The sequence below is a fragment of the Tursiops truncatus genome, chromosome 20 (assembly GCF_011762595.2).
Source record: "Tursiops truncatus isolate mTurTru1 chromosome 20, mTurTru1.mat.Y, whole genome shotgun sequence".
Taxonomy (NCBI): domain Eukaryota; kingdom Metazoa; phylum Chordata; class Mammalia; order Artiodactyla; family Delphinidae; genus Tursiops; species Tursiops truncatus.
This window is the reverse complement of record NC_047053.1, coordinates 33,137,497-33,154,602: the sequence shown is the minus strand read 5'-3', so window position 1 is coordinate 33,154,602 and position 17,106 is coordinate 33,137,497. Positions and strand designations below refer to the sequence as shown.

Below are 17,106 nucleotides of genomic sequence, written 5' to 3'. Positions count from 1 at the left end.
TTCTCATGGAATTTTTGTTCGTTTTCTGTGTTCAGCTACAATGTACAGGATCATTATAAGATTTCATTCTTTCTGTCTGGTGATTCATAGATGGATGATATCATTGGAAAGAATTTAGTTTACATTTTTTGGAAGTTAGCATGTGCATAGGTTTATAATGTTTAAAGAAATTTTTTAATATAGAACAATTTAAGGGGTGTTCCTTCTTGGTAAGTGTTCTACTTGTACTGTGTTTGGAGGCACTTGCTAGGAAAGGAGAATGTATGTTAATCAGGATTTCAGAGGGCCCTCTCTGCTGCTTCACGCAAGGAACTTATGTTGGGCCCAAACCAGCTTCTAGATTCTCCTTTGCTTTCTTGGCTGTAGGCCCCAGATATCCAGCCCTCTTTTCTCCCTGCTTAATATTTGTGGAGTGGGACATATCTTTCCAATTTCTGATTTTTTGTTGTTGTTGTTGGGTTTTTTTGTGGTACGCGGGCCTCTCACTGTTGTGGCCTCTCCTGTTGCGGAGCACAGGCTCCGGACGCGCAGGCTCAGCGCCCATGGCTCACGGGCCCAGCCGCTCCGCGGCATGTGGGATCTTCCCGGACCGGGGCACGAACCTGTGTCCCCTGCATTGGCAGGCAGACTCTCAACCACTGCGCCACCAGGGAAGCCCCAATTTCTGATTTTATCCTGTACCAGAATACAAGCCCAAAGCCCTTTTCTGCTTTTAGTGCAGGTCCAACAATGGCCATGGGGATGGTAACACCAGGTATCTAAGCTTCTGCCCAGCTCTGGAATGAATCCTATAGGGCATTTCTTCATTGTGTATGTAAAGTAGTTAAATGAATTCCTAGCCTAAACTCTTAAATAGGCAACTGTTGTACTTAGGAAAGGAATCGTATGGGAGATGTGGGTTCTGGTGTAGAATGAAACTGGAAGCCTACATTAATTAAATATTCTTTTGTTGCTTATATAAACCAGACTGTTTAGTTTTCTGGTTTATGTACACCTGTAGTTGTCAATGATTGTTTTTTATAGGACTGTGAAGATCCCAATCCTCTGATTCGGGCCTTGGCAGTCAGAACCATGGGGTGCATCCGGGTGGACAAGATTACAGAATATCTCTGTGAGCCCCTCCGCAAGTGCTTAAAGGATGAAGATCCCTATGTTCGGAAGACAGCAGCAGTCTGTGTGGCAAAACTCCATGACATCAATGCCCAAATGGTGGAAGATCAGGGATTTCTGGACTCTCTGCGGGATCTCATAGCAGATTCAAATCCAATGGTAATATGTTTCTGCGTTTATAAGAGAGCAGTATTTAAAATGGGTCCCTTTAAAAAGCATGTTTAAAATAAATTTTATCTTTGGGACATTGAGCCATAGGTGAGCTATGTGAAGCATGACTTCTTTGTGTCCCACAGATTGTCTGTCTCACACCCTACATGTTTCTGAGCTGAAAACCAAGTACTAAAATACAAGGGTGGTTTTTTTTTTTTAATTGAAGTGTAGTTGATTTACAATATTGTTAGTTTCACACGTACAGCAAAGTGATTCTGTTTTTTATATATACGTATTTTCAGACTATTTTCCATTATAGATTATTATAAGATATTGACTGTTGTCCCCGTGTTATACAGTAAATCCTGTTGCTTTTCTGTTTTATTTTTTAATTTTTCTAGGTTAATTTTTTTTTTTGTGTGTGTGTGTGTGGTACGCGGGCCTCTCACTGTTGTGGCCTCTCCCGTTGCGGAGCACAGGCTCCAGACGCGCAGGCTCAGCGGCCATGGCTCATGGGCCCAGCCGTTCCGCGGCATGTGGGACCTTCCCGGACCGGGGCATGAATCTGTGTCCCCTGCATCGGCAGGCAAACTCTCAACCACTGCGCCATCTGGGAAGCCCAATATTTTTATTTTTTATTAAAAATTTTTTAAAATTGAAGTATAGTTGATTTACAGTATTGTGTTAGCACAGCGATTCATATATATATATATATATATATACACACACACACACACACACATACATATATACACACACACACTTTTTCAGATTCTTTTTCCTTATAGGTTATTATAAAATATTGAGTATAGTTCTCTGTGCTATACAGTAGGTCCTTGTTGGTTATCTCTCTTATATGTAGTAGTGTGTATATGTTAATCCCAACCTCCTAATTTATCCCCCCCCTTTCCCCTTTGGTAACCATAGGTTTGTTTTCTATGTCTGTGAGTCTGTTTCTGTTTCGTATATAGATTCATTTGTATTATTTTTTAGATTCCACATGTAAGTGATATAATATTTGTCTTTCTCTGTCTGACTTACTTCACTTAGTATCATGTTCTCCGGGTCCATCCATGTTACTGCAAATGGCAATATTTTCTTCTTTTTTATGGCTAATATTCCATTGTGTGTGTGTATATATACACACACACCCTACATCTTCTTAAGCCATTCTTCTGTTGATGGGCATTTGGGTTGTTTCCATGTCTTTGTTTTTTAAAGATTAGACTTTTTTTTTAATTTAGTTTATGTATTTATTTGGTTGTGCTGGGTCTTAGTTGCGGCTCGCGGGCTCCTTAGGTGTGGCATGCGAACTCTTAGTTGCGGCATGCACGTGGGATCTAGTTCCCTGACCAGTGATCGAACCCGGGCCCCCTGCGTTGGGAGCATGGAGTCTTAACCACTGCGCCGCCAGGGAAGCCCCTGTTTCCATGTCTTGGCTTTAGTAAATAGTGCTGCTGTGAACATTGGGGTGCATGTATCTAAAATACAGGGGTCTTAAAGCAAACCTTTGTATAATACTTACCCCTGTGTTTGCTCAGAAACAAACCGGTTCTTTCATCATTTTCTTAAAGAAACTTTACCTTAAAGTTTTGAGACCTTTTATTTCTCCTATTGACATTTTTAATTTTGCCTATATAATGAAGGAGAGTAGGTCTCAAAGTGGTACATTGGCTCTGCTAGTAACTGAAGTTCATTTGAATTGAGTGATTGGTCATTAAGTATCATTACTGAGAAGATGGAGGAACTTAGCCACTTTCTCTCCTTTTTTTGCCTAAGGCATTCTTTATGTGGAGTTGAATAACACTGAGCTAATCAGTGGATAACCTCTGAATATTTCACTGTTGAACTTTTTGAAAGAGAGAGTTGGATTTGCTGTGAAATAGACGTGTCTCACTTGCAAATTACCTGCTCAGATCTCTGCTTTGATACTTCATTTGGTTCATCTTACTCTTTGGGTAACCTTGGCTTCTATTTATTATCTTTGAAACTTAGTATCAAGGTCAAAAAATGAAGTAAGCCACATTTTTGAAAAGATACTGTTGTTCTAATTACTATCAGCAATCTTTTAGCCACCTTCTAGGCATAGAAGTGATGTGGGTGTATATGCTTAAACTGTGACTTTACAGGGTATAATCACCACCGTCATTAGAAGATTCAACCCTACGTTTTTCACTCAAGCAGCCCTGTGTGTCACCTTTTTTTTTTTTTTTTTTTGTGCTGTACGCGGGCCTCTCACTGTTGTGGCCTCTCCCGTTGCGGAGCACAGGCTCCAGACGCGCAGGCGGACCGGGGCACGAACCCGTGTCCCCTGCATCGGCAGGCGGACTCTCAACCACTGCGCCACCAGGGAAGCCCGTGTTACCTTTTTAAAAATTCCATAAAGAAACAAATTTATAAAGCAGTAGTATCTGTTTTTAGAATGTTTAGCTGGTACTAAGTTGTATCTTTGACATTGCTTTTGATTCACTTTGTTATTTTGAGCAAATATTCTTGAAATTTTCTACCTGAGGACAGATGAGAAGATTGAAAGTGTTTGGGCTTTGCTCTCCAAGTTTTGGACATCCAGATGAGCGGAGTATCATGTACCCTGTGGAAACTTTTAAAATATTCAGTGGGCCTATGAATGTGGAGTGGAGTGAGGTAAAAATGAGTTCTAGCTCATATAAGCAATTCCAGTTCAGGGAGAAAAAGGCATCTTTACACTAATGTAAATTTTTCAAAGCAGAACCTGTAAAATTAGATCCTCAGGGGTAAGGGACTAACTGAGGGTTTAGTAAAGGCTTTTTTTTTTTTTTTGGTACCCCCGTAGCACTTAGAGATCTTTATCCAAATCAGTTGAGAGGATGGAACAATTCTGGAACAAGCCTAATTTGTCTGATTTATTCCAAGTTTTCACTGTAGTAGAAGGGTTGGCATTTGTCCAGTCCATAGTACTCAAGTAGTATATGTATGCCATTAATTTATTTATACTTATCAATATGGGAATTTTCAAACAATTCAAAATTAGAGTGACTAAATGAATAAATAAAATGAACTCAGTTACCATCACCAGATTCAATAATTATTAATATATGCCTGTTTTTTACCTGTTTTCTTCTTCCATCCCCTATCTATATATAGGTAATTTAAAGAGGCCACACATGAATGGGTCTCTATTTGAATTTAAAGTATCATGGTATTATAGTAAACCATAATGCTTTTAATAATTCTTAACCTGTTTTTGTTCTTTTGGGTTTTTTTGCGCGGTACGCGGGCCTATCACTTTTGTGGTCTCTCCCGTTGCGGAGCACAGGCTCCGGATGCGCAGGCTCAGCGGCCATGGCTCACGGGCCCAGCCAGTCTGCGGCATGTGGGATCTTCCCGGACCCTGCGTCGGCAGGCAGACTCCCAACCACTGCGCCACCAGGGAAGCCCTCTTAACCTGTTTTTATACAACAAATCAGGAGGTGACTTGGGGAGATTTTCTTAAGTATTTTTTAGAAAACTTTTAGAGAAAATTTACGGTTACTTGGTAGGTTTGTGAGAAACTGTTTCAGGAATGCCTTATGTTTTATTGTGTCTTTATTACAGATTTTCCTAGGACAGGTGTCAGCATTAGAGATTAAATTGTTGGACCTACTCCCCTCTAACTAAATAGGAAATTTTTCTTATTCTTGTCAGACTTATTAGTAGCAAAACTTTTCCCTGATATTGTTTGACGTCTTGCTAGTAAGGTACCCGGGATACAGAATTTAAGGAGGCATTCATTCTCAGGTGCCCACTCTACCTGCACAAGCCTGAGAGTGGGATACCTCGATTGCCTCACTCTGTCCTGGCCTTATTTTACATACATTCAAATCATTTTTTGAGCTCTTCATTCTTGTTACTTAAGTGAAGAACTGAAAATCTTGGACTAAGAGATAACCAACACATATACCCACGTGCCTACTTTCATTCTTGAACCCATACTTTTTTGTTTATTTTTTGCGGTATGTGGGCCTCTCACTGTTGTGGCCTCTCCCATTGCGGAGCACAGGCTCCAGACGTGCAGGCTCAGCGGCCGCGGCTCACGGGCCCAGCCGCTCCGCTGCATGTGGGATCTTCCCGGACCGGGGCACGAACCCGCGTCCCCTGCATCGGCAGGCAGACTCTCAACCACTGCGCCACGAGGGAAGCCCATGAACCCATACTTTTCATCTCAACTGTATGTCCTGTTTTTTTGCCAGAAGTATTACAACTGTCTTTAGATCATTGATTTTCCTTTTATCAGTTGGGTCAAATGCTGCTGATAAGAAATGGATGAGTGCAAGAATGTCAAGTAAATTCCAACATCTAGTGGTAGATATAAGGTGTAGTGACTCAAACATCTGAGAAGGTCCTGAGGCTAATGATGACCTTCCTAATGTCATTAAGAGAAGGGAAATTTAAATTTAAGTGCATTCTGTGTCAGGCACAGGGACAGATGCTTTTACTTACAGTGTTTTTTATAGTCCTCATATCTTCTCAACTAGAGGTTATTCTGAATTAGAAGTTATTCTAGGCCTTTCTCACCTTCTGAGATGGCCCACACTCTGTGGAGTGGGTTTCTCCTTAAATAAATACACTCCTTACCTAAAAAAAAAAAAAAAAAAGGTTATTCCGCGTTAGAGATCAAGCAGTGTATACTCGAAGAGGCTAAAGAATAATCCCAGGACTTCCCTGGTGGCGCAGTGGTTGAGAGTCCGCCTGCCGATGCAGGGGACACGGGTTCGTTCCCCGGTGCAGGAAGATCCCACATGCCGCGGAGCGGCTGGGCCCGTGAGCCATGGCCGCTGAGCCTGCGCGTCTGGAGCCTGTGCTCCGTAACGGGAGAGGCCGCAACAGTGAGAGGCCCGCGTACCGCAAAAAAAAAAAGAAAAAGAATAATCACAAAGTCATACAGCTAGTGGTAATGTAGCCAGAATTCTAACCTAGGTCTGAGTCCCAATAGCCATTACTGGTCACTGCCTTCATGAGTATATATATACAACATGTTTAGAACTGTTTCGTTTTCTCAAAATGGTTAAAATTTTGAACGGATAAAGGCATTAATTATCTGAGAACTGTTTTACTATGGAAATCCTCCAAATCCTCTTAATCTGATGATGGGTATGGGTCCTATTTTACTGTTCTTGAGGGGGAATTTTGTTCCACTTTTTCAGAAGTTGCTCCACATGGTGGCAGCACTGTACCAGCAAATATCAGAACCTCTTGCAAAAGGAATTAATGCTTCTAGGGTGTTCTGCCTTAGTAGTTTTCTCGTAGCTCACTTTAGAAGGGCATCCTAGATGTGAAAGCACCAGAACATCTGGAGAAATTACTTTGAAATTGGAGGGTAGCATGTTGACAAAAATCTGACTACTCTTGGGGTTATGTTGACCTTCAGGTTGATTCCTGGTAGTATGCGTTGCTACAAGTAATAGGACTTTATTATATTTTCATTTCGTGTCTTTTATGGGGGAATCTCACACACCTCATTTTCCTGCAGTTGTTTCTACCATTTTATACTTTAGTTAAAACTGACTTTCCATGAAATACTATTTGAAAGAGAAAAGATAGTTTGAAGTAAAAAAATTCTCACTGTTAAGTCCTAGGTTAACCTCCCTGAGTCTGTTTCCTCTTCTGTAGAGTGAGAGGTACCAACTTAGAGAGTCGTTAGGAGTATTAATTGAACTGTTGCATAAAAAGCATCTGTGAAAGTGCCTGGCTTATGAGAGTTCATGAAATGATGGCTGCTGCTGCCATGATTATGAAGTAGACATTAGGCAAAGGTTAACATTATTGCTACAATATTAATTTAAAGGGTTCTGACCCCTTTGATAGCTATACAGGTTCATATGGTAAAATCTTTCTGAGGGAATTAAAGCTAAACTTATTTCCAGACACAGATTTATTAGTCCATTATTTTGAAAGTAAACGTATTCAGAATGAGGAAGCACTTTGGCACGAGAGGAAAATAGCTCCTATGATTTCTTCACAAATAATCAGAGTTTTGAGAATTCTGTCTCACTAAATTGACGTTTGCAAGAAAGATACACTTTTGGGTGATAGTGATAATTCTCTAGCTTTTGCCCATGCATTAGGATTTTCCCTCCTTACTGCAGTTTTCCTTTTCTCTCTTAGAGGCATTTTGAGGTATTCCAACTTCAGTTAATGTTTACACCAGAATCTGCCACTCCAGAGACTCTCTTGACAGCCCCACCACATGTACTTTGCTTTTTGTTTGTGAGCTCAGGTCTCCTAAATCCTTTGGCTCAGCGCCTTAGCCCCTTTGATCTTGTCTTTTAAGCCTTCTGAGTTCTACCATCACTCTGAGAACTGCCCCGGGAATGCCCTTCTTCCATTGCTCTATCCTGTCTGCCAAAGCACAGACTACTGAATTAGTTAAACAAAACAAAACAAAAACAACCCCAGAAACATATTTTCGTTTGTTGAGGGTTTTTCTGCACAAGCAGCATGCTCTCAGAACTTGGCCCGGTATGGCCTTTAGCAACGGTTCTAGTTAAACTGCCAGCTTCTTTTAATATGAACTTATTTTGGAAAGCTGTTTTATGAAAAGTAACATTTTTTTTTTCTCAGAAAAAGTATGTATTTTATCCATGTGCTAGCCAGCATGTAGAAGCCACGTGAGATTATGACAGTGGTTCTCAACTGGGGACGATTTTGCTTCCTGGGAGACAGTTGGCATTGTCAGGAAACACTTTTGGTTGTCACAACTGATGGGAAGGTTGCTACTGGCATCTAGTAGGTAGAGTTCAAGGATACTTTAAACATCCTGCAGTGCACAGGGAGCCCCCTACAACAACATGAAGGACTAATTTGTTTTAAAAACTTAAATAATGCCTGACATATAGTAAATGCTTAATAACTGACAGCTATTCTTGAGAAACAGATCTAACGTGACGTACTTTCTGATTATTGTAATTTCTAGTTAGACTTTAGAAGGTTTGTGGTGGTTTGCTGTCTGTCTGAGATGATAAATGTTGAAAAACTGAAGTCTCTCTAGATCACTTTGTAAATTTGAGAAGGATTTTTGTCAGAATATGTTTGTTGTCCTCGTGGGCAACGTTAAATCATTTATTAATGACCTCATTTAATTTAGTACTTCAATTATATGAATTCTGTTGTCCCTAAATATATATCAATAAATAGGAGAATAGTTATAAAATTAAAATATTATATAGAAGCGAAATTAGAAATGCGTGATGCTCTTCATGCCCAGCGTCCATAAAGGAGTACCAGAGCTGGTAGAATTTTAGGCATGTGTGAGAGTGTCAGTATGTGGTAGGCACTGGGTAAGAATGATGTAGGAGGTAACATGTTCACTCAGTCTGTGTCTGGATGCCCCAAGTAAGTAATGTTGTATTTGGTACTAAAAGATGAGTTGCTGGTAATTTCTGCAGGATCAGAGTGTTGAGTAAGTGGAATCATTGGAGGCTGCTCTGTTATAAGGGCAAGTGCCCATCTCAGTGCTTTTCGGTTTTTAAATTCTTGCAGAGGAAGGAAACAATTTTTGTTTTCCTTTATGATAAACTCTGTGGAGATCTTTTTATGTGTATTCTCACCTTAGGAATTTTAATCATCAGTTTTCATTTTATCAGTTATCACTAACTTACGTTTTTGGGTTTTTTTTAAATCTCATTTTGGGGGCGGGTTTTTAGATTTAGAGAAAAGTTGCAAAGACCATACAGAAAGTTCTCATATACCTATCTTCACACAGTTTTACTTAATGTTAACATCTTACATAACCATGGTACCTTTGTCAAAACTAAGAAATTGGCATTGGTACATTACTATAAACTGAAGTACAGACTTTATTTCACCTGTTTCAACACAAATATCCTTTTGCTATTCCAGGATTCAATCCAGCATACCAAATTGCATTTAATCACTTCCTTTTATAAAGAGTTGACTCACTCTTCATGAAAGTATCTCAAAAACAGAAAAGTGCTTTGTAACTGTGAACTTTTTTTTTTTTCCGCTCCAGTACTAACACATGAGGGTTAAAACTCAGGCTCTGAAACCAACCAGACTTGGATTTGTATCCTGGTCTGCCATTCTTAGCTTGGTGGTCTCCCTGAACATCTCAGTATCCTCGTCTACAAAATGGGAGATTATAAACAGTGCCTCTATCATTGGAACGTTGTGAAAAATAAAAGAGGGCTTGCAAAGCACTTAATAGTGAACCTGGTATAGAGTAAGCCCTTAATAACAACAAAGGTTTCTTTATTGTATAGTGATCGTGGTGCTGGTTATTAGTGATTTTAGAAGGGTTAATATTTCAACGGAAAATTTATTTTTTAAAGATATTTAATTCTTTTTTTAAATTAAGCTGTTTTTATTATTTTTTATAGTTTTATTTTATTTATTTTTCGCTGTGTTGTGTCTTCGTTGCTGTGTGTGGGCTTTCTCTAGTTGCGGTGAGTGGGGGCTACTCTTCCTTGCGGTGTGCGGGTTTCTCATTGCATTGGCTTCTCTTGTTGCAGAGCACGGGGCTCTAGGCTCACGGGTTTCAGTAGTTATGGCATGCAGGCTCTAGAGCGTAGGCTCAGTAGTTGTGGCACACGGGCTTAGTTGCTCCACGGCATGTGGGACCTTCCCGGACCAGGGGTCAAACCCATGTCCCCTGCATTGGCAGGTGGATTCTTAACCGCTGTGTCACCAGGGAAGTCCCCAAAATATTTACTTCTTTTGTATACATTATTTAAAGCCAGGCATTATTTTTTAGGGTGATTCTGAGGGCAGCTTATCCACAAATGAAGTAAATCTATTTACAATACTACTTAACACATCATTACAGGATTACTTTTAAAAGATAATTGTTCAAGGATATGCCTAAAGCAGTTTTCGTAGGCAACTTCCTGAAAACTGGATCTGTTGTACATAGTAATTCAGTAGTGTACCGAAAGATCACGGCTTATTCATTTCTTAGTGTCCCTTTTAAAATGATCTCAAGGCTCCGATTTGGCAGGGGATTACTTACTCTCAAAAGGGAGATAATGGTGTGATAATAAATGTTTTGTTTTGTTCATGTTGCAGCATGCTTTTGTGTGATTTAGGGCTGGTGTGCCAAGTAACTCTTGGCTTCTTAGGAGTGCCTTTTGTCCATTTGTAGATATTTATTTGTAGTGTTTTAGCTTTGTGAATATTCGCATTTCATCAAAACACATCTTAAGCTACTTATGTAAGCCCCTTAAGTAAGTAATGAGTTTTATTGAGTCTAATTTTTAAATCTTACTTGTTACCAGATATTCAGACTTTCTTGCTGTAATGGGATGTGTTGACTCCACTAGGTAGATGTGTTCACTTAGCTTCCTCATTCTGGGAAAGAAGATGGGGAAAAAAACGGAACATTACAGAATGTCACATGTAGTCAGCATATTATTAGTTGGCAGTCTGGACAGTGTCTTGGATTAAAGCATGACTGTAAAATTAACTGGTACCGTATAGTCATTGTATTCTTTTTTTTTAAATAATGCACTTTAAAATATTTATTTATTTATATTGGCTGCGTTAGGTCTTCGTTGCTGCACGCAGGCTTTCTCTAGTTGCGGCGAGCGGGGGCTACTCTTCGTTGCGGTGCATGGGCTTCTCATTGCAGTGGCTTCTCTTGTTGCGGAGCATGGGCTCTAGGCACGGGGACTTCAGCAGTTGTGGCATGTGGGCTCAGTAGTTGCGGTGCGTGGGCTTCAGTAGTTGCAGCACACGGGCTCAGTAGTTGTGGCTCGAGAGCTCTAGAGCACAGGCTCAGTAGCTGTGGCGCATGGGCTTAGTTGCTCTGCAGCATGTGGGATCTTCCCGGACCAGGGATCGAACCCGTGTCTCCTGCATTGGCAGGCGGATTCTTAACCACTGCGCCACCAGGGAAGTCCAGTCATTTTATTCTTAAGGAGATGATAATGACTGAAACATGCTTAGAATAAATGCCCTGTGCTTTAACGTGTTATTTGAGGCAACTCCATAAAGAAGAAAGTGAGATTCTGAACCGTTGCTGATTTTCAAGAGGATAAAAGTATGCAAATCACCTTTATTTTCCATTATAATAGTTTTGGTCAGTTATTCTACTGCGTTCAATTTATTCAGGTCTTCAGGGGCAGCAGCCAAAACGATTGTAAATTGAGTGGGAAAATTGAAGTGTTTGTTCAGAGTGTGTGACCTTGAAGGTCATTGCTAGAAATGAAAGTCTTCTAAATATAGTTAATAGGAGGAAGTCACTATATTGGGAAGTGCTATCTTTCTTGGGTTCTGAGGCTATGAAAATGAGTGAAATTAGAGAGATCATTCAAAGGGACAGGGAAATGTGTGAGAGATTTCTCCTAAAGGAGCTTCTGTCTGTGATACTCTACTCCCAACGTATATCTAGATTTCCTTCTAGAGTTCTTTTTTTACAGGATCATTTTTATTTTAATCATACCCACCACTCCAGCTTGCTCCTTAAAAAAAAAAAAAAAATGAGGTCTGGGACTTCCCTGGTGGTCCAGTGTTTAAGACTCCACTTGCAGGGAAGAAGATCCCGCAAGCCGCAGGGCGCAGCCAAAAAAATAAAAATAAAGTAATGTCAAATTTATGTCCTCAGAATTGCTGCATATGAGACAGGGGTAGCTTATAAATCAGATTTTATAGCTGGATAGTAAATCTTGCCTCTTTGAAGTGCTGCTAGGATGTGATTATCTCTGAAATATATAAAGTAGGAGAATACATTTTTCTCCTTGTATAAATCTGCCTGGAAATAATGTTTTGATTATATTATTCTCCCCAGCTCCGATTATTCTTTCCCTTTCCCCCATTTGAAGTTCACAGCTCTTGGAACTTCTATAAATGCAGGCGGCAGAGTGATTAGCACTCAGACACTAGAATCAGATACAGGCCTTGAGTTTGTTTCTTTTTTTTTTTTTTTTTTTTTTTTTTGCGATACACGGGCCTTTCACTGTTGTGGCCTCTCCTGCTGCGGAGCACAGGCTCCAGACGCGCAGGCCCAGCGGCCATGGCTCAGGGATCCTCCCAGACTGGGGCACGAACCCGTGTCCCTGCATCGGCAGGCGGACTCCCAACCACTGCGCCACCCGGGAAGCCCCAGGCCTTGAGTTTGTATTCAAGCATTTTCCCTTTCCAGCTTTGTTGGCTAAGCAAGTCACTGAATTTCTCTAATCCTATTTATAAATTCATTTTTAAAGCCTATTTCCTTATTTGTAATAGGTGGATTTTGATAGCAACTACCTTAGAGTTGCTGGGAAGGTAAATGGCATAGTAAGTGTTCAGTAAGTTTTAGCTATTATTGTCTTTTATCTCTTTGTCCAATTCTATTAGGCATAGTATAAAGTAAGTCAGAACACAAACTGCTTACGTTAAAAAAAAAATCAGCAGACTCCAAGGGTCCACAGTGAACTGTCAAATTGAAGGGGAGTCTGTAGTTAGGGCAGAGAAAAATTTGTCTAATATTGAGTGTGATTTTACACACACACGTGCACGCATACTTCTGTATGTATGTATATGTTTGTGTTTAATATCTGTATCTGTAAAGTATACATATTATATTAGGTCTACAGGGGGTAGGGGTGGGATGGGGAGGAGGAATGTTTCATTGCAATCTTCCAAAGAACAGAATTTACCATAATTGGGAGGCAAGATGAATTAAAAAAAAATTTTTTTTGATGCTATGGGATATGTTCCTTTGTAGCCTAGATGCCAGCTTTTTGTAACTCAACCAGTGTGCTGAGAAAACTCACTTAAACCCTATTTATAAATCCATTTTTAAAGCAAAACTTCCTTTAGAAACCCTTTTCTTTCTTGGGAACTCCAGTTTTTCCGAGATTATAATTAAAAGGCCATTGTTCTCTTCATGGCAGTGTTTCCTAAAAGAACTGCCAGTTTTCTAGGGGGGAAAATGTTATGCATGTTAGTCTTAGTTCAGATTCAAAGTGATGGTACAAGAGAAAGAGACATAACCTTTGTTTTAATACACTAGTAGACCAGGGCAGTTACTGCAGGAGTCAGATTTTTTCTTTTGATAATGAATTATTGTTTGGAGAAAACTCTCAGGGAAGAGGAAGTAAATCATGTTTCAATCCATTATTTTTTAAAGTTTATTTTTACAAACAGATAATATATGTACTACATTCTATACAAAATTCCAAAGAAACACAGAGACAGGTGAGTTGTCCTGTATACCCCAGCTACCCAGCTGCTGTCTTGAAGTCAGTCTTTGCCTGCTTGAGATTCGATGCTCATTTTGAGTTTCCATTAGAGTGAGAGAAGCATGGCTTACTGACCAGGAGAACTCTAAGCAGCTCTTTATGGGCTCACTCAGTATATTTCTGAAAACTTAGCAGTATGAATGTGAAGATTAGGAGATGAAAGTGGAAAGGTAGAAGGAATTTTAGAGGAATAGCAGTAGAGTTTTGTTATTGGGGGTGTATCTCCTCTGGTCAGTCATTGGCTCAGTGACCATTTGGCAGTGATCTTTTTTCCCCATGCAGACTTTTCTAAACATAATCATATAATCTGATCTCTCTGGATCTTTTAATTAGATTTACTTTTCCCTGTTTCTTTTCTTGTTTTAATGTGATAGTAAGTGAAAATTGCCTGTTTTACCACCAGAACATATACTTCATTAGCTGCATTATATACTTGGTTTAATTTCCAGTTACCTGTGATGTTAGCAGAGGAATTCTAATTGTTCATTCTGTTCAACATTTCCTGTTAACAGACCTCATATTTAATTTTTTTTAACATTAAAAAAATTTGACTGGCAGAAATGGTAAGTTGTGACAGGACATTTGTTTTGGACAAGCTGGTAACCAAGACTGGGCATGTGTTGGCAGCAAGAGAGGAAAACAGGCATTTGTTCTTCCAGTGTGACATTTTGATCCTTTATCCTGTAATCCAGTGTATTAATTGTATTATACAGGGGAAACACAGTACCTTTTCCCTGCATGTAAAGCACTGAGATGATGGAGATTATTGTTTCACTTTTCATGCTTTTTAATTTTTACTAAAGGCCATGCTTGATGGTGTGGTTGGCAAAGAAAAATTAAGTCAGGAAAGAACCTCATGCATGCTATCATGTGATAGGTGAACTAGATAATCCTTCTCGATTTGTCTTAATAACAATAGAATATTATATCCATAATCATACTTACCAAGTGAACCTTTGATTTTTTTTCATCTTGGAATTTTTTGTCCTGATCACTAAGTTATAACTGAAGGCGATTCCATTTGTGGCATCATTATCTCAGTTAATGGATACTGTCATGAATGTATTATTTGATTTAAAAAACCATATTCTCTAGAATTTATCTTCTAGGTAAAATCATATACTGGGATAATCTGTGGAGTACCCAAGTGATATGGATATTAAAATCAATAGCTAAACTGTAACCGTTATGTTTCTTCTCTTGCTAGCAAAAGGATAATCATACAGCTCTTAGTTTCTCAAGCTTTTAACAGGGACTTCAGTCAGAACTAAAAATGAGTTGACATTTCTGAGAATCTTTTCAATATACATAATTAATGAAGCTGCTACCTATTGCATCTCTTTATGCTTACAGAATATTTATATATAGCCTTACTGTGCTAATATTTAGCGACAGCTGAGAGCCTCACTGCAAAATGTGGTTTTAAATTCATTTGTACAGAGCTATAGGTTTTTGTCTATTTTGTTTATTTTTGGGTGTCTTTATAATCTTAAAATTACTTTAAACATTCATTGGTTGTAGATTTCTTAGTTAAATTAGACATAATCTGTAATTTTGATAAAGTGTCCACTTTTTTTTCTTGCAGCTAGTATGGATTTCTGGGTCTGTAAGTCAGGATACAAGTGTACTTTCTTATATTTGGTAGCAATTTTTCATTTATCATACTGCCTGAGTTAAGGATACATTTGAGATACTATATTTCATTGATTCTAAGATGCATTATTATTTCCTGTATTACGTAGAAAGAAAAATATCTCCTATTAAACTGACATGCTCTTGATTAGTAAATATATCCCAACTTCAGAGATGTTAATATGAAAAACTGTGCAACTTAGTCTTGATGAATTATGGTAATATTGCCACCTTAACTTTGTATAAGGCTTTGTAGAAAGCACTTATACATAAGTCATCTGATTTTATCCTCAAACTAAAGCTAATCTGTGAGGTGGATTAAATTATCCCATTTTCAGATGAGGAAATTGAATTTCACGGAGATTATGTGCTTTCCCAACATCATGTTACAGTGAACTATGGTTTCAAGGTCACATTTTCTTACTCTGAGACTTAAGGTGTGATTGACACCTGAAGTATCATCTCCCCACCCCCCAGTACATGCACACCCATACACCTATAAAATTGTTTGGCCTAGATTTTTCTTTCCATTGCCTAATGTACATGTTTCATACTTAAACTTCACTGTTTTGTGTTTTTTGTTTTGTTTTGCCTGCAAGGCATGTGGGATCTTAGTTCTCCAACCAGGGATTGAGCCAACGCCCCCCTGCAGTGGAAGCACGAGTCTTAACCACTGGACCACCAGGGAAGTCCCTGACCTTCACTTCTTTTACAGCTGTTCATGTGTCTTAATTCTACTGATAGTGTTGACTACTATTAAAATTATTATTGTTTTAATAGTAAGTCATGAGGGACTATCTGCTAATATGTGAATTGTTTTAATTCTGTGTTGCCTGACCGTGAGGAAGCTATATATGCCATCATTGGTGGTTTATTATACGTTTTGAAAGCAGTATATCTCTTTCTAGCTGACTGCGTAAAATGTTCAGGAACGGTTATGGGTTGAGATCTGTGAAGTGATCCAGAGAAATAGTTGTACTGTTCTTGACAAATCAAGGTCATATCTGCTTCTTTCCCAGGTGGTGGCTAATGCTGTAGCAGCATTATCTGAAATCAGTGAATCTCACCCAAACAGCAACTTACTCGATCTGAATCCACAGAACATTAATAAGCTACTGACAGCCCTGAATGAGTGCACCGAATGGGGCCAGATTTTCATCCTGGACTGCCTGTCTAATTACAACCCTAAAGATGACCGGGAGGCTCAGAGGTCAGTCTGTTTTTCTGGATAGTATCTAGGAGTCTTGCCTGGTTCAGTAATTTCTAGTAAGTCTGTATTAGAATAAGGGTCTGTTACATTGAGAAAATCAGTGGCTTATGGGATATATATTGCTATCCTGTGGTATTTTCTCAATGTATTTAGGAACATTTTAGGTGGTAGAGTAAACCATGCAAAAAATAGCTCTTCCTAAGAGGAGATGTGTATTTTTCATTTCTTCTTTGAACAGTATAGTTACAACCCTCTGAAAAACTCTCCCTCATAATGGTCTCACATCTCCCATACAGCAATTCCTAGCCATTTGGCAAAGGTTTTTTGAGCGTCTCTCACTGTAGTAACAAAATTTTCGTTCTTTTAGATACATAGTAAGTGGCTTGATACTAGTTATTGAGCTGCCTTATACCTATAATTAGTACTAGAGAAACTGTGTTGGAGCCAGCAAAATGTATGATGTCTTCCGTTAGATATAGGAATCACATCAGTCTGAATTTGGAGAAGATTTTGGAAGGCACACCTGGATTGTTCTGCTCAGCTCTCTACCACTTTAGTGTTGCAGATTTTCTTTGACTATCAGATACTGACTACTAAATTTCACATACACATACATACATTTTAGTTTACAGAATCGGAGGTATCATCAGTTTTTATTGAGCATTTTGTGTATATAGGCACTGTACTAGGCAAAATAATTCTGAAGAATTGTTGGCTCTTCATTTTATTTTATTTATTTATTTATTTATTTTTTGTGGTACGTGGGCCTCTCATCGCTGTGGCCTCTCCCGTTGCGGAGCACAGGCT

At 39.1% G+C, this 17,106-nt stretch overlaps 1 protein-coding gene across 1 annotated transcript in view; it reads left to right on the top strand.

Moving 5' to 3' along the window:
* The window catches only part of AP2B1 (adaptor related protein complex 2 subunit beta 1), a 122,372-nt gene that overhangs the window by 19,885 nt on the left and 85,381 nt on the right, over positions 1-17,106 (top strand). Inside the window, exons 5-6 of the mRNA XM_033847217.2 lie at positions 1,024-1,269; positions 16,109-16,299. Of these exons, the coding sequence (XP_033703108.1) occupies positions 1,024-1,269; positions 16,109-16,299 (437 nt within the window). The remainder of the gene's footprint in view (positions 1-1,023; positions 1,270-16,108; positions 16,300-17,106) is intronic.